Raw genomic sequence first — 26769 nt, forward strand, 5'->3', positions numbered from 1 at the left:
CCACACCCCTCACCCTCTCCTGTCCCAATTAAAGTACCTCACTTTATTTTCATTTACTTCCCTTTATTTATAATATAGGAGGAGGATGAAGAAAAAAAAGAATGAAAAACAGGTGGGAGGCAGAGATAAGAGAGAATGTTCTTTTTCTTGGATGGGTCCTGAGGCGAGCGAGGGCACAAAAATGAATCTGCGCACAGAGCCCCACTAACTCTAAATCTGCCGCTGCATATACCCCATATCAACGCTGCCAACTTTTCAGAAATGTAACACTAGCTCTGGGAATGGAGTGTGCACTGTAGCATTCTTCAGTTCTCACTATACCTGTCCACATCCCAGAGGGTTCTAAACAGTTGATACAGCTATCAGACATAATTTTCCTGCTTATTTCCTAGACAGTTTGTCTACCATCTGTAAATTCACTGGCTAGATGAAATCCCAACTACAAGTGCCATGTCCCATGATCCGCCTAATGGCTCCAATCAGATTGGGGCTCTGTTGTGCTAGGCACCGCACAAACACACAGGTAGGCAGAATCCTTGCCTCAAAGGGACCATTATCTAAAGCCCTGATCCTGCAGCCATATACATGTGAGTAGACTCCTCACCCTAGTCAGAAAAAAAAGTTATTCACTTGTAAAGTTAATTCCATTCTAGGTACATGTCACAGATCCTAGCAAAGTATCTCCTCCAGGCCACCCTCTAGGACTCTTGTGAGGGGAATCCAAGCCTCTCCTGCACTGGATTACCATGGTGTTTCAACCTCTTGGAGCCTCAGCTGGTTAAAGCATTGGTTCCTCCCTTGACCCCTCCAGCACATTTCCTGGGCACGGACTCTCAGTCTGCTAGCTACCACTTCTCAGAAATGGAGCTCCGCAGCCCACCTGCCCTAAGCCCCCAGGATCAGGACTGACCTTCAAGATACTCAAGTTACTTAAATACACCCTATCCCAGAATTCCACCACAGACGTGTGAAGCTTTTGCTTTACAGGTTCAATCTCTCAGGGGCACACAAGCAGTTGCGAACCACATAACACATTAATTCTTAATATTACAGAGCACAGGAGAGTACAACTCATACAAAACAACAAACATCTTAAACATGCAGGGTCCTTCACAAGGGAAGGTGAGTTAGCGAGTCCTACTTGGGGAACCATCTAGGTCCAGGAAAGTAGGCAAGGTGTCCCCTGCCTCATGCAAACTGTTACATGGTGACTCATCTCTCCCTCATGGAGCCCCTTTCTCAGCTTGTGGCCCTGCTCTCTCATATCCCACATTTCCTTTTCCTGTCAGGCTCATTGTTCTTGTGCATTCCCTGATTTCAACTCCTCCTGGTCCCCTGGGCTGCCTCTCTTCTGCTCCTGGTAACGTTGTACTGCTCTTACCTTCCCCCGCTCCCTTCAGAAGGGTTATGCTAAAACCAGATTTCTAAGGATGCAACTGCTTTTCAGCCTAACCTTTCTGAGGTCTAAATACCATTGTTAACCTTGAGTATTTCGCATTGTTCCTACTAGTGTGAACCTGCTACAAGACCTGTCAGCAATAGCTGATCCCCATACACATAGGCACTCATGATACAGCAGGTTTTCATAATACACCTTCACAATATCAACCAGAATTCATGAACTGGGACTACGTTTGTACAACTTATAGTATGCATGCACCCCATGTGCTTGAGACAGGAGATTTTAGCTAGCAGTGTCCATTTGTTTTGTGTTTTAGCTAGCAGTGTCCATTTGTTTCGTTTTAGCTAGCAGTGTCCATTTGTTCTGCACTGCCCTTTATACCCTTGGTATGAGGCACAGTACTCAGCCTCATACCAAGGGTATAAAGGGCAGTGCAGAACTAACTACCACTCCAGTTTCTTTGCCATCTTGGAGCCTGAAAGTATAGGACGACTCCAAAGCAAGGGGAAGGAGGGTGGGTCATGGAATATACATATAAAAACATCTCAAAGAACTCCAGTTACTGCACAGGTAAGTAAAGTTTCTTCTTCAGATGCTTCTCCACATGTGCATTCCATTCTAGGTGACCCCCAAGCAGAGATCTAAATTAAGGTGTTAGATGCTCAGTGTCTTATCTAAAAAGAGACTGAAGGACTGTTCTATCAAAAGAAATGTCTGCTCTAGATCTTTCTGTCACGGTATAGTGGTTACTAAGGTGTGTATGGAACCGCAGGTGGAAGCTTTACAAATATCAATTATGGTTTTTTTTCCCCTCAAAGTAGCAGCTGATGCCACCTATTTCCTAGGGGAATGGGCCCTGACAATACTCGGTGGACCTAGTTTAGTCAATTCATGATGCCCTGAAACCCACCTTAACAACTTTTGAGTAGAAATATGATGGCCTCTCATCCTTTCAGCAAAGGAAACAAAGAGTCTTGTTGAAGATCTAAAGGGTTTTGTCCTCTGAAGGTAAAAGACAAGGACCCTTCAAATATCCAGGGTTTATAATCTCACGTCAGCATGTTTACGAACAGGGCTTTGGAAAAAATATGGGTAAATGAATGGCCTGATTTAAAGGAAATTCATGAACTTCGGCATGAACTTCGGACATGTCTGAGGGATACATTACCAACTTTAAAAAAACTGTGGGGGCAGGGGTATCAGCCATAAGGGTCCCTATTTCTCCCACTCTCTTTACTGATGTGATAGCTATAAGGAAGGAAGTCTTCATAGACAAGTGCAAGAGGGAGCATGAAACCACAGGTTCACATGGAGGTCTCAGGAGAGCTGTCAAATTACATTTGGATTCCATATAGAAGATTCCATTCCCTTATAGGTGGGAATATCCTCACTAGGCCTTTAAAAAATCTGATCACAGGTAGGTAGAAAAACACCAAAAACCCCTATGTAAGTGGGTAGTATGCCCTTATGGCACCACGATGTACCCTGAGAGAGCTGAGTGATAGACCTAAGGTTGTTGATAACAGCAGATAGTCTAAGATAGTGGGAATTTGCAACTGAAGAGGCAGAAGTCTACAATGCTCACACCAGGTGATGAAAATTCTCCACTTTGCATCATAGGTTTTTTTTCTAGTGGAGGTATTTTCTGCTGTTGATCATAATATTTTGAATGCTAGTAGAACATGCTCTTTCTACTTCCGACACGCATCCAAAATTCACAGAGATGAAGTGAGGATAGGTTGGGAAGATAGGTTCAACTCCCATCCTGAGATAAGAGATCTCATACAGTACTAGCAAAAAGAAATATTGGGAGGGCTGCTGGAGAAACATATGAGCTCCAGAAACCAAAACTATCTTGGCTACCAATGCAGAAGTTATGAGGGAAAGTGTGACTGCATCTTGCCTGGCCTTCCTGAGCACTCTTGGAAGTAACAGAATTAGTGAATATGTATACATCGGAACACAAGACCACAGAATGAGGAACACATCTACTACATGTTCTGACCACCTCTGGAACAGAAAGTTGGGCATTTCTTGTTCTTGTGTGTCACAAATAAGTTCACTGAGGTGTGACCCCGCTTCTGGAAGAGTGACTGAATTAGAGTTGTGTATTTCGTATTCATGATCTGCTGAAAAGTGTCTGCTCAGCTTGTCTGTCAATGGGTTCTGCAGACCCGGTAAGTAAACTGCTGTGAATGTAATGCAATGCTTATGAACCAATTCCACAGCTGCTCTGCTCTCTACACAGGGGAGATGACGTGCCACTCCCTGCATGTGTATATAAAAGATAATAGTTGTATTGTCCGTCATAATCTGAATGCAGGCATTTTGGATTACTCTTAGCTCCAGAATATTTGATGTTCTGGGTGGGTTTCCCAACCCAATAGAGATGCATTTGTAACTATCACTTTTGTTGGAAGGAGGTGGGGAGAAGGGAACTCCCATGCACAGTGTGGGTTCTTCCACCAATTAATGGAGGCAAGAACCTCAAGGGACCACTAGCGGCAGGTACAAACTGTGATGGCTCAGTGTAGGGAGCCAGGGTGGCTCCCCTTGGAACCAGAGGGTAAAGAGCCACCCTCTCAGCCTGAGTGGGCGGGGCAGACCAAGTTTATTCCAATCCCCAGAAGGGGAGAGGTAGAACAGGAAGTACAAAGGGCGGGGCCCTTTGCCCAGTGAGGGCAGCACCAGGGAGGGAGACAGACACAGGCTGCTGGCTGTTCCCTCCAGACCGTGCTGCCAACCCAGGGGAGGCCCTGGGCCAGGAGAAACCTGACCAGGAGGAAGGACTGAGGCAACCAGAACTGCCAGCTGCCGAGTACCCAGAGGGGCCACACTGTAAACCGGGCCAGCGTGAGCCTGACACAGAGGGGGAGCTGGAGCTGCCAGCAGCTGAATACCCGGACGAGCTGGAGGGACCGGAGAGGCCCGCTTGAGAAACCGGGTAGGAAGTAGCCCAGGGGCAGAACTGCACAGTGTGGTGGGTGTATTTGGTCAGTGTGGCGCGGATGGTTCCCCGCTGACCTAGCGGCGGGACCCTCTCCTCCCGCCACTGTCAGGGCCCGGGGCTGGAACACAGTGGAGTTGGGTGGGCCTGCGTTCCCCTACCCCGGCCAACCCGCCTTGGGTAGCAGAATCCTGAACACTGCAGACTCGTGCCAACGCTCCCCTGCCTGAGGGGCGCACCGCAGACTCTGGCCAGCACACCTTCTCTGCTAATTCCCCAGTGACCGAAACGTGTAACTAAAGCCTGCCAGTAGGACAGTAGCTCTCCATCACCCCCTAGAGGCTCGATGGACCGATTGAAACCTGTCACACTTAGCACAGGAACAAACTTCATCCAACCTTGCAGGCAGCGTAGGTGTCATCTGGCATGCAACATTATGAAAGTGCAAGAGGTCATACGGCCTAGTAAGCTGATAAAAGTCATTGCCAACTTCTGAGGCACTGTCTAAAAAGTATTGTGGTAAGTCTGGCCATAGTCTCAAACCTGTTCTTGAGGTAGATAGGCCCTCGCTGTTTTGGAGTACAGTATAGCCCTGATAAATTCTATTCATTGTATTAGAATGAAACAGCGCAAGTGCCAACTCACAGACAGAGATCCAAACAGATGGAGAATGGTCTGAGTGGAGGTCTGACCTTCTTGGTAAGAGTTCTCTTGACCAACCAGTTGTCTAGGTATGGAAATACCGATATCCCCTGTTTTCTTAAGTGAGCAGCCATTACTGCTATGACCTTTGTAAATACTCCTGGAACTGTGGATAAATCAAAGGGTAAGATACTCTTTTGGCCTACCAAAAACTACAGGAATTTTGTGTGTGCAGGATATATGGCAACATGAAAATAAGCATCCTGCAGGTTGAGAGCTGCAAACTTATCTTTCTTATTTAGCAATGGTAACGCAGATATTAAGGTAATCATCCTGAACCTTATTTGCTGAATGAAGGTACTGAGCATACTGAGGTCCAGAACAGGTCTCTAACTTTCCTTCTTCTTGGGCATGAGGAAATATTTGGAATAGAAACCTGGAATAGGACTGAGCAGGGCATGAGGTTGAGCGATTACAGGGATAGTGCTCTCTGTAGCAAGGAGGCTGCTTCTTAGGTTAATATTTTGGATGCCTATTTATGAGAGCAGCCACTTCCTCTGCTGCAGGTGATAAATTTGATACACAAGAGATGTGTATATGTCTAATGATTTCAGGCTTGCTATTAGAGTTTTTGGGCAAGTGTAACATACTGTTTTCTCGCCAAACAGCTCTGACCCTTCAAACAGTAGGTCTTTTGTAGAGACCTGTACTTCAAGCACTAAAACTTCTCTGAGAGGAAGTCTAGAGAGCTAGTTTTGTGAAAATATGTGGGAAATCTTCTCCACTATGCTAGGACTGAATAAAATATATCCGACTCAAAGGGAGAAGCTGCACAGGCAGGGGGGGTAGAAGGTAAAGCCAGCTTTGGGGTAAGTACAGGAGAGGAAGTTGATACCATTGAAGTATTAACCTCCCAAATCAAAGAGATGCACCCTTCCTAATAGTAACAGAGTCAGGCTTCCCAGTACTACATCCCTTGGTACCATGTATTTAATCAGTACCAATGTCAAATGAGCTGGGAACCTCAAAATAATATAATCCCTTTGGGAGCGGCTGTGATTAAGGTGCTCAGTACCAGCCTACCCTATGCCAATAATGAAAATCTGTGCTGATGTTACAGCACCCTAATAGGCACCGATGCCTTGGCTATGGGAACCAGACAAGTGGTACACCACATTCCACAAGAGATCCACCACTATCCATTCCAGGCCATGGAGTCTTCGGAAGCAATTTAGACCTCTTCTTAGAGCATTTATGGAGAGATCTGCCTCTAGATTGAGGGAGATGGATATCCTTCAGCTCTTTCCCCAACATTTCCCTCCAGGATTGTTTAGTAGATGAAGACCTATCTTGTCCCACGTTCTTGCATTACTGGGAGCAGAGCTTGAGGGGCACACTTTGAACTTGCTGACCAACAAACTGGGGGTGGGGCTATTGACGGGTCTGGCTCACTGGCTGGTCCCAAGGAGTAGTCCGATATTTTCAGTCTTGTCTCCGGTTTTCATACCCTTTTTGAAAAGGACTTATACACACTGCTTTTTGAGGGGGATGAGTGATTCCCATAACAAAAGACAACATTGAGTACATCCATGACTAAGAGGAAATGCTAACTTGCAAGAAGAGCAATATCTGAAGCTAGGTGATTTAGGCTGAGGCATTATCACCCAAAAAGACCAAAAAACCCTAAGGGGGGAGGGGGTGGGGGGGAAGAGGAAATGTGAATGAAAGCTTCCTCATAGCTAACTGAAACCTATCAAAAAATTATAAACAGCTATAAAATGATCATCAACAGGCAAATCACTAGTCTAACATTAAATAATCACTATGTGCAACAATAAAATAATAGGAGTGCAGGTCACTGAGCACTCCATCGCAGTCTTGGGCAGTGAGAAGGAACCGCAGTGGTGGTTAGTCCTGCATCGTCCTTTATACCCTTGGTTTGGGGTACAGGGGTACTTAAGGTGCATGAATAGACTGAACAGTCACCGCTAACTAAATATCTCCAATATCCAGCACAGACGGCTCATGTACACCTGGAGTGGAATACACGTGGACATACACTCTAAGAACCACCATCATTGATGGGGTGCCATATAAACATAAGGGTCCCTTGTCACCAGCTCCTGGTGTGGTCTTTTGTGGGGTCTCTGCTGCCCCCGACTGGTCCTCCTTAGTTTGCCCCTGGGCAGGGCAGTTCTTGGACCCTCAGCTCAAATTAAATCTAGAAGTATGTTTCAGTCTCTTGGCTGTTCATAGAGGCAGCCTGGTGCAAGGGTGTTACCCATTTGCTGTCTCAGGCTGTTCTGCATCCCTTTCCTTCTCTGCACTCTCCCCTTTATAGCAGGCTTTGTTTCCTCTACTGGATGAAGCTCTTGGAGCCTGCCTCCATGACTGGCAGCTCTGGCAGCTGCGTGAAGGTGTGGTCATGCTGTTTGCCTACAAGCTGTTCTACTCCCCCTTCTGTCTACGCTCAGTATGGGGTTTGTTGGCCCCATTACAATCCCCAGTTACAGGACTGGTGTTTAATATAGTGCAAGACCATGAATATAAAAAGATGGAGGGGGATTACAGAGGGAGGACAAACCTAACTGTAAGAAGATCACACAATTACAAGCAAAATAATAATGGGAAACATAAGAACTGTGCACACGCTAGCTATGAAAACTTGATGGTTCCAAATTCTTTAATTCTTTCAATTTTCCTGTATTTATTTTCTTATTTTACCAGAACTTGAGTGTTAGGTGTGAATAGAGTACAATTCTCCAGCTATATCTCTTTTTTTCTGATGTGCAAGCTCTCACTGCACAGTAATATACTCAATCTCCCTCTGGTGTTCCAGTAGTGAAGTAGCATCTGCTTAATACAGCATTAATCTTCCCATTCTCTCTCCTAACTATTGCATACATTTGTTCAAGTTTCACTTGCTTAAGAGAGATGTGAAGGTATTATGCATATTAAGACAGGCATACCAATGCTTTGTTACACAGTAGGACGAGCTCTTAAAATGCTGGTTAAACATAAGCTTCAACCACACAATTCCCCCTGGAGTGATTTGGAGAGGAAATCAGACTGAAGAAGCAGACAGCTTTGTGGGTGCAGAGATCAATTCAGCTGGGAAAATGGAAGCAATTCAAACCACAAGTCACCTCAGCATTTCAGTTCCTGAGGGAACACATTTGAGAGTATTTTTATAAACTAATGATCTTTCAAAACCAAGTTAATACCAAGGGAAATATTTAAAATTTCAGAATTTATTTTTTCACGTACCTCCATTAGAACGTGGCTTCTTTTTAAACGAGACTGTGTTGACCATGTCCCATTCTGCCTCATAATTATTCTGGTGGTCTGACCCTCGTGGAGATTTTTCTTTAGGGGTTTGTGTCCACTCTACAACTGAACTGGAATCCTAAACAAAATTAAAAAAAAATAAAAATAAAAAATGAAGTCATAAAAACTAAAACTAAATTTTATCAGTAGTGAATTTCAAGATTTAAAAAACACAAACACCTTTGGTAAATTGGAGTTAAGGCTGAAAGTACAGACTTGAGTGTTAAAATCCTCAGAAGAACATAGTTATCAAACAACTATTAGGAAAAAAAAACAAGAAATTCCATGTTCAGTTTAAATTCAAAAGAAACGCAAACATTTGAAACTTATAGAAGAAGACAGTGAAGATCACACAAATAATCTTAAATCTGCCCAACTAGAGATGCACTAAGAACAAGCAGAAATTTTAATACACCCTTACCTATTCATAATTGACAAATTGATCTCATCCCAGTAATGACAGATGTATCATTTATTACTCTAAATTGTACAATTCTTGAGCCACTTCCACCCTTCTTTACGACCACAGACAACAGAAAAGGATGCATTTTAACAATTACAAGTTAAATAAATAGTATTTTAAAAGCAATCATTCCCAACTCCCTGTAAAGATTCGATGTGTCAATTATACCATAGCGAGAAACAGAATTGGCCTTTGTTCTAAATCAAGATCACAGCATTAAGGCAGCAACACAGAAAGAGTAAAAGTTATTAAGATGGCAAACATTATACTTTGTGTCCATATTGTGTGCATTCACCAATAGCGATGGTTCGCCATGTGCAGCTGCTCTGTGAATACCAAAAGTAATCTAGAATTGTTTCAGTCCATGGCACGCACCACAGATTCCTGTTCAGATTTGTAGCTCATGAAATACTGCACGATCAGCCAAATTATGTTCATAACACTCATCACAAGACCAGAGGGCAGTGCAGGATCCATGTTTTTAGGCAGAGATGGTAGGTGCACAGTTTACAGGGCTGGTTGAAAAATGCCACAAAACGTAGTTGGAAGCTCATGAAATGACACGACACAAAAAATGCACCATGGGACAGGGCACCCACGCCCATGATGCACTGCAATCCATTCCCACAACTTCTAGCAGCAGAATGTGTCGAGTTGCACAGTGAGATAGCTACCCACAGTGCACTGCTCGCTCTCTCTATGCTAGAGCATCAACTGTGCATTCACTCTGACACAAGGAGCACTGTGTGAACACGCAAAAGCAATGTAATGTATAGCGGGTTTCAGAGTAGCAGCCGTGTTAGTCTGTATTTGCAAAAAGAACAAGGAGTACTTGTGACACCTTAGAGAGACTAACAAATTTATTTGAGCATAAGCTTTCGTCAGCTATAGCTCACTTCATTGGATGCAGTCAGTGAAAAATACAGCGGGGAGATTTATATACACAGAGAACATGAAACAATGGGTGTTCCCATACACACTGTAACGAGAGTGATCAGGTAAGCTGAGCTCTTACCAGCAGGAGAGCGCGGGGCGGGGCGGGGCGGGGGGGTGGGGAAGAGAACCTTTTGTAGTGATAATCAAGGTGGGCCATTTCCAGCAGTTGACAAGAATGTCTGAGGAACGGCGGGGGCGTGAGGGGGAGAGGAGATCGTTTTACTTTGTGTAATGACCCATCCCACTCCCAGTCTTTATTCAAGCCTAAGTTAACTGTATCCAGTTTGCAAATTAATTCCATTTCACCAGTCTCTAGTTGGAGTCTGTTGGAGTCTGGAACCCCGACCAGGGATATTGTATCTGCTGCCCAAGATCCATAAACCTGGAAATCCTGGACGCCTCATCATCTCAGGCATTGGCACCCTGACAGCAGGATTGTCTGGCTATGTTGACTCTCTCCTCAGGCCCTACGCTACCAGCACTCCCAGCTATCTTTGAGACACCACCAACTTCCTGAGGAAACTACAGTCCATCGGTGATCTTCCTGAAAACACCATCCTAGCCACTATGGATGTAGAAGCCATCTGTGCCAACATTCCACACAAAGATGGACTACAAGCTGTCAGGAACAGTATCCCCAATAATGTCACGGCAAACCTGGTGACTGAACTTTGTGACTTTGTCCTCACCCATAACTATTTCACATTTGGGGACAATGTATACCTTCAAATCAGCGGCACTGCTATGGGTACCCTCATGGCCCCACAGTATGCCAACATTTTTATGGCTGACTTAGAACAATGCTTCCTTACCTCTCATCCCCTAACGCCCCTACTTTACTTGCACTACACTGATGACATCTTCATCATCTGGACCCATGGAAAAGAAGCCCTTAAGGAATTCCATCATGATTTCAACAATTTCCATCCTACCATCAACCTCAGCCTGGACCAGTCCACACAAAAGAGATCCACTTCCTGGACACTATGGTGCTAATAAGCGATGGTCACATAAACACCACCCTATACCGGAAACCTACTGACTGCTATGCCTACCTACATGCCTCCAGCTTTCATCCAGACCACACCACATGATCCATTGTCTACAGCCAAGCTCTATGATACAACCGCATTGTCTCTGTCTGAGGGGTTGGAGCAAAACATCTACAAGATCTCCATCAAGCATTCTTACAACTACAATACCCACCTGTTGAAGTGAAGAAACAGATTGACAGAGCCAGAAGAGTACCCAGAAGGTACCTACTACAGGATAGGCCTAACAAAGAAAATAACAGAACGCCACTAGCCATCACCTTCAGCCCCCAACTAAAACCTCTCCAACGCATCATCAAGGATCTACAACCTATCCTGAAGGACGACCCATCACTCTCACAGATCTTGGGAGACAGGCCAGTCCTTGCTTACAGACAGCCCCCCAACCTGAAGCAAATACTCACCAGCAACCACACACCACACAACAGAACCACTAACCCAGGAACCTATCCTTGCAACAAAGCCCGTTGCCAACTGTGTCCACATATCTATTCAGGAGACACCATCATAGGGCCTAATCACATCAGCCACACTATCAGAGGCTCGTGCACCTGCACATCTACCAATGCGATATATGCCATCATGTGCCAGCAATGCCCCTCTGCCATGTACATTGGCCAAACTGGACAGTCTCTACATAAACAAATAAATGGACACAAATCCGATGTCAAGAATTATAACATTCAAAAACCAGTCGGGGAACACTTCAATCTCTTTGGTCACTCGATTATAGACCTAAATGTCGCAATTCTTCAACAAAAAATCTTCAAAAACAAACTCCAACGAGAGACTGCTGAATTGGAATTAATTTGCAAACTTTGGCTTGAATAGAGACTGGGAGTGGATGCGTCATTACACAAAGTAAATCTATCCCCCACCCCCACCTGTTCCTCACCCATTCTTGTCAACTGCTGGAAATGGCCCACCTTGATTATCACTACAAAAGGTCGTGTGTCCCCCCGCTCTCCTGCTGGTAATAGCTCAGCTTACCTGATCACTCTCATTACAGTGTGTATGGTAACACCCATTGTTTCACGTTCTCTGTGTATATAAATCTCCCCACTGTATTTTCCACTGAATGCATCTGATGAAGTGAGCTGTAGCTCACGAAAGCTTATGCTCAAATAAATGTTAGTCTCTAAGGTGCCACAAGTCCTCCTTTTCTTTTTGTAATGATAGCGATTTATGATCGTCAGCATAGCTTGCGTCAACTTAAGCTATATCTACACTACAGAGTTAAGTGAGTTCAGTTTTCAACCACAGGGTATAAAGGGAATGAAAGAGAAGTTGAAGACTGACATTGCCATGAAGAAAATAAAGTTATTTGGGTGACCTTAATTGTGCACTCTCACACTTTCATATGTTTGTGCTTTTAGTAACTATCAACACAGAATTTCCTGGCTTTCTAGACTTATGGGTCATGTGTTTTAAGCAACAACGTGAAAGGATCTTTAACATTCTAATCTTTTATAGTGCTTTTATTGTAACAGACTTAGTAGGCAGAGGCCAAAATTGGGCTTCTCATAGTGGGGAAGTAGAACCACAATAGCTGAGGTAGATATAAGCTTACTGTTAAAGCACTTAGAAAAATTGGAAGTTAACATCTACATACATATGAATATTGCATAGATCCCTGACCAGCCCATGCAGAGAGAGTTCTGCAACATCAAAAGAGGAATAGGAAAGAATTACTTGTCTTAGGCCTAGTCTTTCTTGACTAGGATTTAAATGTCTGATGTTCGGTCATGTTACCTACCTCAATTTAAGACCTTCCAAAATGCTAAACAAAACAGGGCAAATTTTATTCATTTGTATTATAATAGCTTTGTTTTAGCACATACCAAACTAGTACAGTTAAAGCCTCTAGGCTTTAATCAAGATATTTTCTCTCCTAAACTTAAACCATTTTAGTTAGGGTGTGTGAGCTAATATCCTAACACAACATCTTTAAACCCTCGTATAGGCAGATCCACGGAGGTAGCACTCCCCTCTTTCATACTCTGAAGATCAGGTTTCATTGGACCCTAGCACCCTCCACTCAGACAGCAAAACATAACCATCTTTTTGTTCTGTCTGAACAGTGCTTAGCATAATGGGGTCCAGGACTAGGGCGCCTAGGCACTACAGCAACAAAAATAACCATCACCCTGAATAAGTAAACTTCCAGTTTTAGGATCATCTAGCTAAATTTAACAGATGAACAATACATACAAAACCTGCAGAGAGAGATGAAAAGGTGAATGCAAGTAATTAATAAGCATACCTTTCCAGCACAGAGGATATTGGAAGAGTCCAAAGTATCATCCAATGGTCTCCAGTCTACTATTACTTCAGCTTCCTACAATACAAGTTACACTTATGCATCAGCACAAACTCAGTAAGATTATAATTAAGAAAATGAAGATCTCCCTATTTATGCAAAGAATTATGTAGATTTACTTTATACATACATTTTAGGTATAGCTGCCAAACATCATGGTGTACATTAACAAATACAAACACTAAGGATTTTTCTTTTAATATTTTAAACTTGCAAAGGTATGTTAGATGCACTGAAGGTAAATGTAAGGAAAAAAAAAATCTAACAACTGTATTAAATGATTACCTTTTCTATGACACGTAGTACTCCTGATATTATACTGTCCTGGTCGTCATTTTTTGCACAGGATGAATGAATGAAAACCCCTTCTTGTTCATACACAACCTGGTGGGGGGGCAGAAAATGGATCAACATCTTGTTTTAATGGCAGAGCAACATTTAGACAACGTAAATACCTAGATGGATAATACAGGGGGAACTTTACTCTCAGTATTACTATCATGTCCTAAAAATCAGATTTACAGCACCAAAATGGTACTATAAAATTAATTTGATCTATAATTTTGATTTGTCCTGCAATTCAAAATTAATCCTGCTGCACAGACACAAAAAGTGAGTTGCCACATCCTTATTCTGGAAAAAGAAATAGCTGTTGCACAAAATACTTGATTTCAACTTCAGTATACTGAAAGATTAATTTATAGGATCAATGAAATACTGTAGTACAAAGTTACTTGGGAAGAATTTTACATCTTTAAAATGAATCTGAATGGTGATCTTTGAATGTATCTATATGATGTAAATTTAAGTGCATCAAAAGTTAAAGACTAATTGTGTAAAAGTTAAAGACTTATTGTGTATAATCTGCTGAATGAGATTATATTTTCCTTTATATACAAATTAATTTTCAAAAATCTGAACACTGTGTTCTCTGCCAAGATTCAGCATGATCTCCTGGGCTGCTTGATATAAATAACCTTAATCAAAAGTCTACCAAAGGAAATGAAAACCAGGGTCGTTGTAAACCTGAACCCACCCATTTTGCTGGGGGGGGGGGGAGGGAGAGAGGGGGAGAACCCAGTGAAAAAACCCCAAACATTCAACACTAAGGTTTTGAGAAGTGAAAACATAAAACATTATGTGATTCATTTTGTGGACATATTTGTTCCTCAAATATAAAACAGTATGCATTGTTCAAAATGGAGAAATGTACACATCTGGAAATAAAATGTAATAATCCCCTCTACTAACTAGTTTCAGAGTAGCAGCCGTGTTAGTCTGTATTCGCAAAAAGAAAAGGAGTACTTGTGGCACCTTAGAGACTAACCAATTTATTTGAGCATAAGCTTTCGTGAGCTACAGCTCACTTCGTCGGATGCATACTGTGGAAAATACAGAAGATGTTTGTATACATACAAACCATGAAAAAATGGGTGTTTATGATAATCAAGTCGGGCCATTTCCAGCACAAATCCATACCTTTTGTAGTGGTAAACACCCATTTTTTCATGGTTTGTATGTATACAAACATCTTCTGTATTTTCCACAGTATGCATCCGACGAAGTGAGCTTTAGCTCACGAAAGCTTATGTTCAAATAAATTGGTTAGTCTAAGGTGCCACAAGTACTCCTTTTCCTTTTACAAATGTATTTGCTTTTGAAAAGTTGTTGCCAACTTAAATACTTTGTCACTAGATTTAGTGACCTTTTGGTTTCCCTAGCGAGAAAATAAAGTGTCAAACTGACCAGTGACAAATCTAGCGACTTTCACTGCCAATTAGTGACATACAGAGAAAGAAGTCACCAATATGTATAGTCAAAAAATTATTCACAAGCAACTCAGTAGTGTTAACAGAATCCATTCCATGTTCTTCTTACTACATTCTTTTGCACACCAAGTCAGTGTCATTACATCTCAACTGAACATGTCCTCAGAAGGAATCGCATTCCAGGGCTTCTTGGACTGAGATCATTATAATCTGCAGGAGAAGAAAAGAAGACTGTGGAGGCTAATTAAATACTTCGCTAAAGTCTGGCACACTTTGGAGAGAGCACCACATTAGCCAGGGCTTATTTTACCCAAATGTGTTCTTTCTTGCTGCTCCATAGTAGGTAGAAAACCCTGTAATGCAGGGAAAGATGGCTAATGAAGTGGGCAGGATTGGGAAGGCAGGTTAGCTGGTGAGGAGAGCTGCGCGGATGGAAGGTGTGGTGGGATGAGAGAGGGCGATGTGCGCCAGTGGGAAGGGGGCACCAAGGATGAAGATGGGATCAAAGGTAGAACTAGCTTGATTTCAGCTCCTCTTCACTCTTTCCCCCGGTTTGGCTTGGGGTTAGGGGCCCAGCTGTTTTCAGAAATCAAATCCTGGAAGAGTGGGGAAGGGGTCTGGCTAGCAAATTTTTGTTTTTAAACCTACTTTCTTAGCTCCCTGCAGCCCCGAGCTCAGGTCAGGTGAATTCTTTTTTTTCCTCTGGCTCTGGACTCTCCATTTCACTAACCTGTCCGCTCAAATCCAGGCTGGCAAGAAAGAGGCTCAGCTGAAATTAACCAACCTCAGACAACCTGGGCTGCAGTGTACAGAGCCTTCCCAATGAGCAGAGGGCTGCAGTTTCCTTTCCAGTGAGCAGAGGGCATCCTCCTGATGAGGACAGTGTACCATACTAGTTGCTTGAGGTATGTAGCAAGAAAAGCATAGAATGGATTTTATTAACACTATTGAGCTGCTTGTGAATGATTTTGTGACTATATGTGCCTGCATGCGCACGTGCATGTATGTAATTCTCTGGAAATTGTGTTAGTCACATTTTTGACTCCTTTTAAGTGCTTAAACAGCTACATCTAATGACTTGCAGAAAAAGACAGAAAGAAAGACAGAAAGAAAGTCAAGAAATTGGATTGTGTGTGGAGTCAGCATGCTCAACCACCATTCTGCTTTCCTTGTTGTCTTTTTGATGGATGCAGTAAACAACAACAACAAAAGTATCCGTGTTTTGCATGTCTGGTGATGGACTCAAAAGTAACTAAGATCGGGTTGAAAGCCACGAGCACACGTCTGTCCATTTTTCACTCTACTTCGACTGGAAAAAAGATTGAAGAACCACACTGGAATTGATGGTGCTCTTCAAAAACAAGTTGAGGAAGAAACCATAAAAAGCCATGAAATTTTGAAATGCATCTTAGATGTCACATTGGTTTTAGCTGGTTTCATTTTGCAGATCTAACAGCAAAACAGGAGACCAAGGGAACAGCCTTTTCTTTTGTACTTTACCACTGCTTGAGGTATCAGAATGGAGTTCATAAGAGACGGTTAAAACCAAATCCAAAACACTTATCCAAAATGTACAGAAGGCATTCTACTACGATATGACTGTTGCCAGAAAACCAGATGCTTCCTATAGAGAGCAAATTATTTTTTGCTTTGTGATACGCTCAAACTCAAGATAACATATGGGAAATTAAAGAGTGCTTTTTGATGTCTGAGGACTCAGGGGTGGGAGAAAGGACATTGCAGAGCCAATATGCAGAGTACTTGAAAAGAGTGGTATCGACCTTCAAAACTGTAGAGGTCAAAGACAGGACAATGGGTCCAACATGGCTAGAATTTCTGAAGGAGCACAAACTAATTTTACAGAAGAATCCTCAGGCAATCTACTCTCCACATAGTTCATGCAGTCTGAGTCTTTGTGGAGTGCACACAGCAGACCCAAGTGTGACATAAAGAGTTTGTTTGGAAACTTCAAACTCTGCAACTTGTTCAATTCCAGCCCTGCCTGATGAAAAGTTCTACAGAAAGCTGCAAACATTTTGTTGCAGACTTAGTGGAATTCAAGAACTGAAGCAGTGAAACCACTATCAAAGTAATAGCCCTGGCCTACACTAGCAGTTGAGGTTGAATTTAGCAGCATTAAAATCGATTTAACCCTGCCCCCGTCCACACGATGAAGCTTTTTTTTTTTTTTTTTTTACTTAAAGGGCTCTTAAAATCTATTTCTTTACTCCACCCCCAAAAAGGGGATTAGCACTGAAATCGGTCTTGCTGGATCAAATCTGGGGTACTGTGAACACAATTAGACAGTATTGGCCTCCGGGAGCTATCCCAGAGTGCTCCATTGTGACCGCTCAGGAAAGCGCTCTCAACTCAGATGCACTGGCCAGATAGACAGAAAAAGGCCCGTGAACTTTTGAATTTCATTTCCTGTTTGGCCAGCGTGGCAAGCTGCAGGTGAGTGCAGAGCTCATCAGCAGAGATGACGATGATGGAGTCCTAGAATCGCAAAAAAGCTCCAGCATGGACCGAAAGGGAGATACAGGATCTGATCGCTGTATGGGGAGAGGAATCCGTGCTATCAGAACTCCATTCTAGTTTTCGAAATGCCAAAACAGTTGTCAAAATCTCCCAGGGCATGAAGGACAGAGGCCATAACAGAGATCCAAAGCAGTGCCACGTGAAACTTAAGGAGCTGAGGCAAGGCTACCAGAAAACCAGAGAGGCAAACGGCCGCTCCAGGTCAGAGCCCAAAACATGCCGCTACTATGATGAGCTGCATGCCATTTTAGGGGGTTCAGGCACCACTACCCCAGCCGTGTTGTTTGACTCCTTCAATGGAGATGGAGGCAACACGGAAGCAGGTTTTGGGGATGAGGAAGAGGATGATGATGATGAGGTTGTAGATAGCTCACAGCAAGCAAGTGGAGAAACCGGTTTTCTTGACAGCCAGGAACTGTTTCTCACCCTGGACCTGGACCCCTCGAACCCACCCAAGGCTGCCTCCTGGACCTGCCAGGCGGAGAAGGGACCTCTGGTGAGTGTACCTTTTTAAATAGTATACATGGTTTAAATGCAAGCGTGTTTAATGATTAATTTGCCCTGGCATTCGCAGCCAGTACAGCTACTGGAAAAGTCTGTTAACGTGTCTGGGGATGGAGTGGAAATCCTCCAGGGACATCTCCATAAAGCTCTCCTGGGTGCACTCCCAAAGCCTTTGCAAAAGGTTCATGGGGAGGGCAGCCTTATTCCGTCCACCATGGTAGGACACTTTACCACGCCAGGCCAGTAGCACATAGTCGGGAATCGTTGCAGAACAAAGCATTGCAGTGTATGTTTGCTGGCGTTCAAACAACATCCGTTCTTTATCTCTCTGTGTTAGCCTCAGGAGAGTGATATCATTCATGGTCACCTGGTTGAAATAGGGTACTCTTCTTAAGGGGACATTAGAGGTGCCCATTCCTGCTGGGCTGTTTGCCTGTGGCTGAACAGAAATGTTCCTCGCTGTTAGCCAAGGGGAGGGGTTAGCCACGTGGTGGAGGGAGGCAAAATGCGACCTTGTAATGAAAGCACATGTGCTACATATGTAATGTTAACAACAAGGTTTACCATGAAAGAGAGTGTACCCATTGTTCTATAAAATGTGTCTTTTTAAATACCACTGTCCCTTTTTTTTTTTTCCTCCTTCCACCAGCTGCATGCGTTTCAAGGATCACAGGATCTTCTCCTTCCCAAAGGCTAGCAAAGATTAGAAGGCGAAAAAAACGCACTCGTGATGAAATGTTCTCTGACGTCATGCAGTGGGAATATTGGTTTTGCTGAGGTCTAACCGAGTCAGTAAACTGCGCCAGAGCTCTTTTAAACGTCCAAATGCCCACTCTACCACCATTCTGCACTTGCTCAGCCTGTAGTTGAAACTCTTTCTTCTCCATTTTGCCCTGGGCCCCAAAAACTTCTGAGTAGCCCTCAGTCTTAGCCAAATCAAAACTCCCTTACATGGCAAAAGTATAAAATGTGGGGCACGTAGATAGGCTGTTGCCATACTCAAATGTGGTCTCTTCACCTTCACAAACACTTTCCTAGTTCTCTGAGATTTTTCCTTCAGTTGTTGGAAGTACAAATTGTTCATTGCATTGGGTCAGAATCTTTACCAAATTATCTAATTTTAGACAATTTCACAGTTTCCAAGAAAAAATAAAAAGAAAGCCATCAGCAGTTAGCTTAACTACTGCAAATTATCAGAATGTTAATATGTTGGTGTGAAAGCCATATACATTAATGTAATGCAGCTGCTATCCAACTAAGATGCTGGAACATGCAGGTCACTCTTGGAACAGCAAATTAAGACCTTTGAAAATGCCTAAGAAAAATATGAATGTATTCTTTGACTATATCTCAGCATATGATGATTAGTAACTTTAAAAGTTATGCTACATTGTACTGAAACAGAAGTAGAACAATTGATTGTAATAAGACTACACTTTACATAACTACTTCCAAGCACAACAGGCCAAAGAGGAAAATGTTTCCTTCATTAATATTCCAAGAATGGAAACTATCCACTAACTATTAATGTTTTTTCCATATCTGGTGCTCTTCTCCTTTAATTCCTTGGATGGGTCAAATTGTCAATATGAGTATGCTAAGAAAAGAACCACCGTGTAAGCACCAGCTTTCCAACTTCCTTTTATGTCTGAACCATGAGGCTTATCACAAAAAACATACCACTATGGCAATTTCATTTTATTTATTTTTTAATTATGGGAAAGGAAACAGAAAGGTAGTTATACAGATCATGATAAAAGTGCAAGCTTTTAAAGATTCTGAAGTTTACAGTTTAGAATAACATGCATGCACATCATAAATTAGCTAAGCAAAACATTGTGAATGGTAACTGTCTATGCCCTGAAAATGTATCTATATACTGAAAATACTCAGGGTGTGTGTACTCTAAAAACTTAAATCGACCTACATTAGGTCAACTTACAGTCACCCCAGTAATTACTGCGGTGGTGCATGTCCACACTACCCTCCATGGGTTGGTGGTGCACATCCTCACCAGGAGCACTTCCACCAAACTAAGAGAAACAGTGTGGGGAGCTGAGAGCCCCAGCTCTCTCAGCTCTGCTGGAAGCTCCCTGCCAGGAGCCTGGCTGCCCCACAAATTACCAGCCTTCCAGCTGGCCTCCCAGGGCTTCTCACCTCCCAGTTCCCCACCAGAAGCGGGGCTTCTTGCCCCTGGGGAGCGGAGTCCAGCTCCCCAGTCTTCTCATCCACCTCAGCCCCCACCTGCTCCCCACCATGAGCTAGGAAGCCTTGTCAATTTCACAGCTCCAGCATAGAGCTGTGAAAATGACAAGACAGCCAATTCCCAGCTGAGAGCAGGGGGAGAGAAAGTCCTTGGGAGCTGGGTCCATTCTTGCACCAGCTCTAAAGGCGAGCGAAGGGAGCTCAGTTCTAGCTGCCCAGCTTTCTTGTCAATTTCATGGCTCCGCTGGAGAAAGCTAACAGCAGATATTAGTAATGCAGTCCACAGACACTACATCGCACTAACTACACTTACATAATCCCTACACCTCTCATGGAGGTGGAATTATGTTGGTGTCATACAGCACTTACATTGCCAGGACAAGACTGCAGTATAGACAGTGACAATTAGGTTTCAGAGTAGCAGCCGTGTTAGTCTGTCTCCGCAAAAAGAAAAGGAGTACTTGTGGCACCTTAGAGACTAACAAATTTATTTGCGCATAGGCTTTGGTGAGCTACAGCTCACTTTCTCAGATGCATGCAGTGGAAAATACAGTGGGGAGATTTATATACACAAAGAACATGAAACAATGGTGTTACCACACACACTGTAACAAGAGTGATCAGGTAAGGTGAGCTGGGGGGAAAAAAACTTTTGTAGTGATAATCAAGGTGGGCCATTTCCAGCAGTTGACAAGAATGGGCAAGGAACAGTGGGGGGAGGGAGAGAGGAATAAACATGGGGAAATAGTTTTACTTTGTGTAATGACACACCCACTCCCAATCTTTATTCAAGCCTAAGTTAATTGTATCCAGTTTGCAAATTAATTCCAATTCAGCAGTCTCTCGTTGGAGTCTGTTTTTGAAGTTTTTTTTGTTGAAGAATTGCCACTTTTAGGTCTATAATCGAGTGACCAAAGAGATTGAAGTGTTCTCCGACTGGTTTTTGAATGTTATAATTCTTGACATCGGATTTGTGTCCATTCTTTTATGTAGAGACTGTCCAGTTTGGCCAATGTACATGGCAGAGGGACATTGTTGGCACATGATGGCATATATTGCATTGGTAGATATGCAGATGCACGAGCCTCTGATAGTGTGGCTGATGTGATTAGGCCCTATGATGGTGTCTCCTGAATAGATATGTGGACACAGTTGGCAACGGGCTTTGTTGCAAGGATAGGTTCCTGGGTTAGTGGTTCTGTTGTGTGGTGTGTGGTTGCTGGTGAGTATTTGCTTCAGGTTGGGGGGCTGTCTGTAAGCAAGGACTGGCCTGTCTCCCAAGATCTGTGAGAGTGATGGGTCGTCCTTCAGGATAGGTTGTAGATCCTTGATAATGCGCTGGAGAGGTTTTAGTGGGGGGCTGAAGGTGATGGCTAGTGGCGTTCTGTTATTTTCTTTGTTGGGCCTGTCCTGTAGTAGGTACCTTCTGGGCACTCTTCTGGCTCTGTCAATCTGTTTCTTCACTTCAGCAGGTGGGTATTGTAGTTGTAAGAACACTTGACGGAGATCTTGTAGGTGTTTGTCTCTGTCTGAGGGATTGGAGCAAATGCGGTTGTATCATAGAGCTTGGCTGTAGACAATGGATCATGTGGTGTGGTCTGGATGAAAGCTGGAGGCATGTAGGTAGGCATAGCAGTCAGTAGGTTTCCGGTATAGGGTGGTGTTTATGTGACCATCGCTTATTAGCACCATAGTGTCCAGGAAGTGGATCTCTTTTGTGTGGACTGGTCCAGGCTGAGGTTGATGGTAGGATGGAAATTGTTGAAATCATGATGGAATTCCTCAAGGGCTTCTTTTCCATGGATCCAGATGAAGATGTCATCAATGTAGCGCAAGTAGAGTAGGGGCATTAGGGGACGAGAGGCAAGGAAGCGTTGTTCTAAGTCAGGCATAAAAAAGTTGGCATACTGTGGGGCCACGCAGGTACCCATAGCAGTGCTGCTGATTTGAAGGTATACATTGTCCCCAAATGTGAAATAGTTATGGGTGAGGACAAAGTCCAGTCACCAGGTTTCCGTGACATTATCGGGAATACTGTTCCTGACAGCTTGTAGTCCATCTTTGTGTGGAATGTTGGTGTAGAGGGCTTCTACATCCATAGTGGCTAGGATGGTGTTTTCAGGAAGATCACGGATGGATTGTAGTTTCCTCAGGAAGTCAGTGGTGTCTCAAAGATAGCTGGGAGCACTGGGAGCGTAGGGCCTGAGGAGGGAGTCTACATAGCCAGACAATCCTGCTGTCAGGGTGCCAATGTCTGAGATGATGGGGCGTCCAGGTTTATGGATCTTGGATAGCAGATAGAATACCCCAGGTCAGGGTTCCAGGGGTGTCTGTGCAGATTTGTTCTTGTGCTTTTTCAGGGAGCGTCTTGAGCAAATGCTGTAGTTTCTTTTGGTAACCCTCAGTGGGATCAGAGGGTAATGGCTTGTAGAAAGTGGTGTTGGAGAGCTGCCTAGCAGCCTCTTGTTCATATTCCGACCTATTCATGATGATGACAGCACCTCCTTTGTCAGCCTTTTTGATTATGATGTCAGAGTTGTTTCTGAGGCTATGGATGGCATTGTGTTCTGCACGACTGAGGTTATGGGGCAAATGAAGCTACTTTTCCACAATTTCAGCCCGTGCACGTCGGCGGAAGCACTCTATGTAGAAGTCCAGTCTGTTGTTTCAACCTTCAGGAGGAGTCCACCCAGAATCCTTCTTTTTGTAGTCTTGGTAGAAAGGTCTCTGTGGGTTAGTATGTTTTTCAGAGGTGTGTTGGAAATATTATTTGAGTCAGAGACGTCGAAAGAAGAAGTCTAGGTCACCACAGAACTCAATCAGGTGGTGGGGCAGAAGGAGAGGCCCCGAGATAGCCCAGCAGAAGAATCTGTCCTAAGAGTATAGTTGGATAGATTAACAATATTGCTGGGTGGGTTAAGGGAACCACTGTTGTGGCCCCTTGTGGCATGTAGTAGTTTAGTGTCCTTTTTCTTTTGTAGAGAAGCAAAGTGTGCGTTGTAAATGGCTTGTCTAGTTTTTGTAAAGTCCAGCCACGAGGAAGTTTGTGTGGAAGGTTGTTTTTTTATGAGAGTATCCAGTTTTGAGAGCTCACTCTTAATCTTTCCCTGTTTGCTGTAGAGGATGTTGATCAGGTGGTTCCGCAGTTTCTTTGAGAGTGTGTGGCACAAGCTGTCAGCATAGTCTGTGTGGTATGTAGATTGTAATGGATTTTTTACCTTCAGTCCTTTTGGTATGATGTCCATCAGTTTGCATTTGGAAAGGAAGATGATGTCTGTCTGTATCTGTATGAGTTTTTTCATGAACTTGATAGATTTCCACTCCATACGGCTAAATTCAGTGCCTTGCATAATGACAGGTTTCAGAGTAGCAGCCATGTTAGTCTGTATCCATAAAAAGAAAAGGAGTACTTGGGGCAGAAAAGGAGTACAAAAGGAGTACGGAGGCTCGTTCATCTGCACATCTACCAGTATGATATATGTCATCACGTGCCAGCAATGCCCCTCTGCCATGTACATTGGCCAAACTGGACAGTCCCTACGTAAAAGAATAAATGGACACAAATCAGACGTCAAGAATTATAACATTCAAAAACCAGCCGGAGAACACTTCAATCTCTTTGGTCACTCGATAACAGACCTAAAAGTGGCAATTCTTCAACAAAAAATCTTCAAAAACAGACTCCAACGAGAGACTGCTGAATTGGAATTAATTTGCAAACTTTGGCTTGAATAGAGACTGGGAGTGGATGCGTCATTACACAAAGTAAAACTATTTCCCCATGTTTATTCCCCCCACCCCACCCCCACAGACGTTCTTGTCAACTGCTGGAAATGGCCCACCTTGATCATCACTACAAAAGTTCTTTCCCCCCAGCTCTCCTGCAGGTAATAGCTCACCTTACCTGATCACTTTCGTTACAGTGTGTATGGTAACACCCATTGTTTCATGTTCTCCGTGTATATAAATCTACCCACTGTATTTTCCACTGCATGCATCCGACAAAGTGAGCTGTAGCTCACGAAAGCTTATGCTCAAATAAATTTGTTAGTCTCTAAGGTGCCACAAGTTCTCCTTTTCTTTTGACATAATTAGGTCAATGTAAGGCAGTTTACGTTGACCTAATTGTGTAGTACAGACCAGGTGATAGAAATGTTTAAGTACTAACTAAACAGTTACTTATTTTATATTTCAACTATCTGGAATAGTTGCAACTTTAACCATGGGTCTATCACACAAATCTGTTCAGTTCTAATGACAGCTTTTGTGATGCCAAACCAAACCATGCTAAAGAATGTCCATATCTGACTTAAATAAAACAAAAAACCCTAACTCAATAAGAAGTCACACATGGATAATACAAGTCTGGAAAGGAGTGGAGACATGGTACTCCAGTTTTATCAACTATAATGGACATAAAGGTCTCAATGAATCAATCCTAAACAGGTATTCTATGGTACAGTAACCCTAGTAAATGATGAAGCAGTGCTAGCAGTCATCAAAATCTCTCTATTGCAAGGCTTTTCCTAGGAGCAGTGGGCTGAGGAAGAACTGAGGCTGAAGACTCAAGATAAAAGCAGTGCAACAGTTCATATCTGGAAGCTTATCTTTCAAACACTATTTTTAAATTAAAGCTTAAATTCTGCAGAAATTGAGGGGTCTGGGTTCTGGTATTGCCAACCATAAGCATTCAAAAAATATCAATCAGGCCCCTAAAAGATCATGAGATGGCTTAGAATTCAGAAGCTTTTTTAAAAAATTAAAAAATAAACTGAGTCTTTATGGGGCTTCTGCTTTTGGAGCATTCAGGGCTCACGTCTTCGAGCGCTTTCAGGGCAATGATGAGGACTAGAAAAATCAGCTTTTTTATTTATTTATTTAAAGTGGAATTCTCATTTCATTCCAGGAGTTGGGGCTTTAAGTAAAAATCCACCCAATACTGAAAAGCTTGCCCGAGTTGGAAACTATGGGAACCACACACACAGTAAAGGTTTCTTACTTGACAGAAATAAGCAAATTTTTCAAGTCCTGCCATAGATGCATTGAAAGTGTCTTGAGCTATTAGAATAATTATACAGTAACAGTGATATTTAAACTAAAATACAAGTCTCTTAAGCACAGACAGGAGAAGAGCCTCAGGTAGTAATAAATAAATTTTACTGTAAGCATTTATGCAAGAGAAGTTCTATAATGGATATAAAATGCAATTAAGAATAAACAGAAACTTTCGAATTATGAGTAAAGGAGAGTTATACTTTATCTCTTCAGCACAGTGAAACCATAACTGAGGCCCTGTCTATACTTAAAAGGGTTTACCAGTACAGATATATGCTACAGCTTAAACCAGTTCCCTGAATGTAATATACTATGCTAGCAAAAAGTCTTTTTGCCTGCATAGCTTTCGCTGGCATAGCTAGGTCAGTTAGAAATGTGAAAGGCGCGGGGAGTGGGGGGAAAAAATCACATTCTTAACAGACATAGCTACACTGGTAAAACACTCTAATTTAGACAAGGCCTAACATTCAGAAGAACTCCATGCAGGCACAGGCCTCTGCTCACAGCATACTATGAGGCTTGGTCTACACTAGCAACTTATGTCCGTATAACTACATCACTCAAGGGTGTGGAATATCTACACCTGTAAGGGACACAGTTATGCCAACCTAACTCTCAGGTTAGATAGCACTATATTGAATGGAAGGGCTTCTCCCATTGACATAGCTACTGCCTTTCTGGGAGGTAAAGTACCTATGCCGACGGGAGAAGTCCTCCAATTGGTGTAGGTGGTGTCTTCAGTGCAGTGCTACAGTGGCGCAGCTGTGCTGCTGCAGCAGCATTTTAAGTGTAGAGAAGCCCTACATCAATCTGTCTGTTAAGCGATGCCTTAGATTTAGAGGATATACAGAAAGGCCTCTAATTCCATGAAGGTTACAGAGATTCCTTTGAAGCAGCACATATCAAATGACTGGAGATGGCTGAAATCAAATATTGAATAAACTCACATAATGGAAAATGTATATTGGTCTTAATGACCAATATATTTAATTAGAGGGCTATGCACGTAACACAGAATATTCCCACCTATACAGCGTAACAGAATGTTCACACCATGTAAAGAAGCACACAAGAGAAAATAACCTCCCTAATGACAACTGTACCAATGAGTGTGAGATGGTAACACAGGGGGAAAGATCTAACAGCCAAAATACTGAAAATACACAAACTCCAAGAATGTAAAAACTGTATTTGTCCATAAACAGACTAATTATAAAGTATCCTATCTAGTGAGGTAGCTTTTCAGACTTTAAAATAAGATTTTATGCCACAACTTTTTATTTTTACTTGATTTTCTAACAAACCTTGGTTTCTGTAGAAAGAATAGTAAATATGGCAGGCGACCAGCTTGGCTTAACAGTGAAATCCTTGCTGATCTTAAACCCAAAAAAGAAGCTTACAAGAAGTGGAAGATTGGACAAATGACCAGGGAAGAGTATAAAAATATTGCTCGGGCATGCAGGAGTGAAATCAGGAAGGCCAAATCACACCTGGAGTTGCAGCTAGCAAGAGATGTTAAGAGTAACAAGAAGGGTTTCTTCAGGTATGTTAGCAACAAGAAGAAAGTCAAGGAAAGAGTGACAGAGGATGTGGAAAAAGCTAATGTACT

The 26769-nt window shown here is 42.9% G+C and overlaps 1 protein-coding gene across 6 annotated transcripts in view; it reads right to left on the minus strand.

The window, feature by feature from the left end:
• Positions 1 to 26769, minus strand: part of TBC1D15 (TBC1 domain family member 15) — an 89062-nt gene that overhangs the window by 58775 nt on the left and 3518 nt on the right. For 3 of the 6 annotated variants that reach the window (XM_073327764.1, XM_073327761.1, XM_073327762.1), the window contains exons 2-4: positions 13375 to 13473; positions 13033 to 13107; positions 8259 to 8397 (exon numbers count right to left, since the gene is read on the minus strand). In XM_073327764.1, coding sequence (XP_073183865.1) covers positions 8259 to 8397; positions 13033 to 13107; positions 13375 to 13473 — 313 coding nt within the window. Of the gene's footprint in view, positions 1 to 8258; positions 8398 to 8498; positions 8583 to 13032; positions 13108 to 13374; positions 13474 to 26769 lie in introns of those variants that run through there. The other 3 variants (XM_073327763.1, XM_073327765.1, XM_073327767.1) reach the window with 2 other exon arrangements.

This window comes from Lepidochelys kempii, chromosome 1, assembly GCF_965140265.1.
Source record: "Lepidochelys kempii isolate rLepKem1 chromosome 1, rLepKem1.hap2, whole genome shotgun sequence".
Lineage (NCBI taxonomy): Eukaryota > Metazoa > Chordata > Testudines > Cheloniidae > Lepidochelys > Lepidochelys kempii.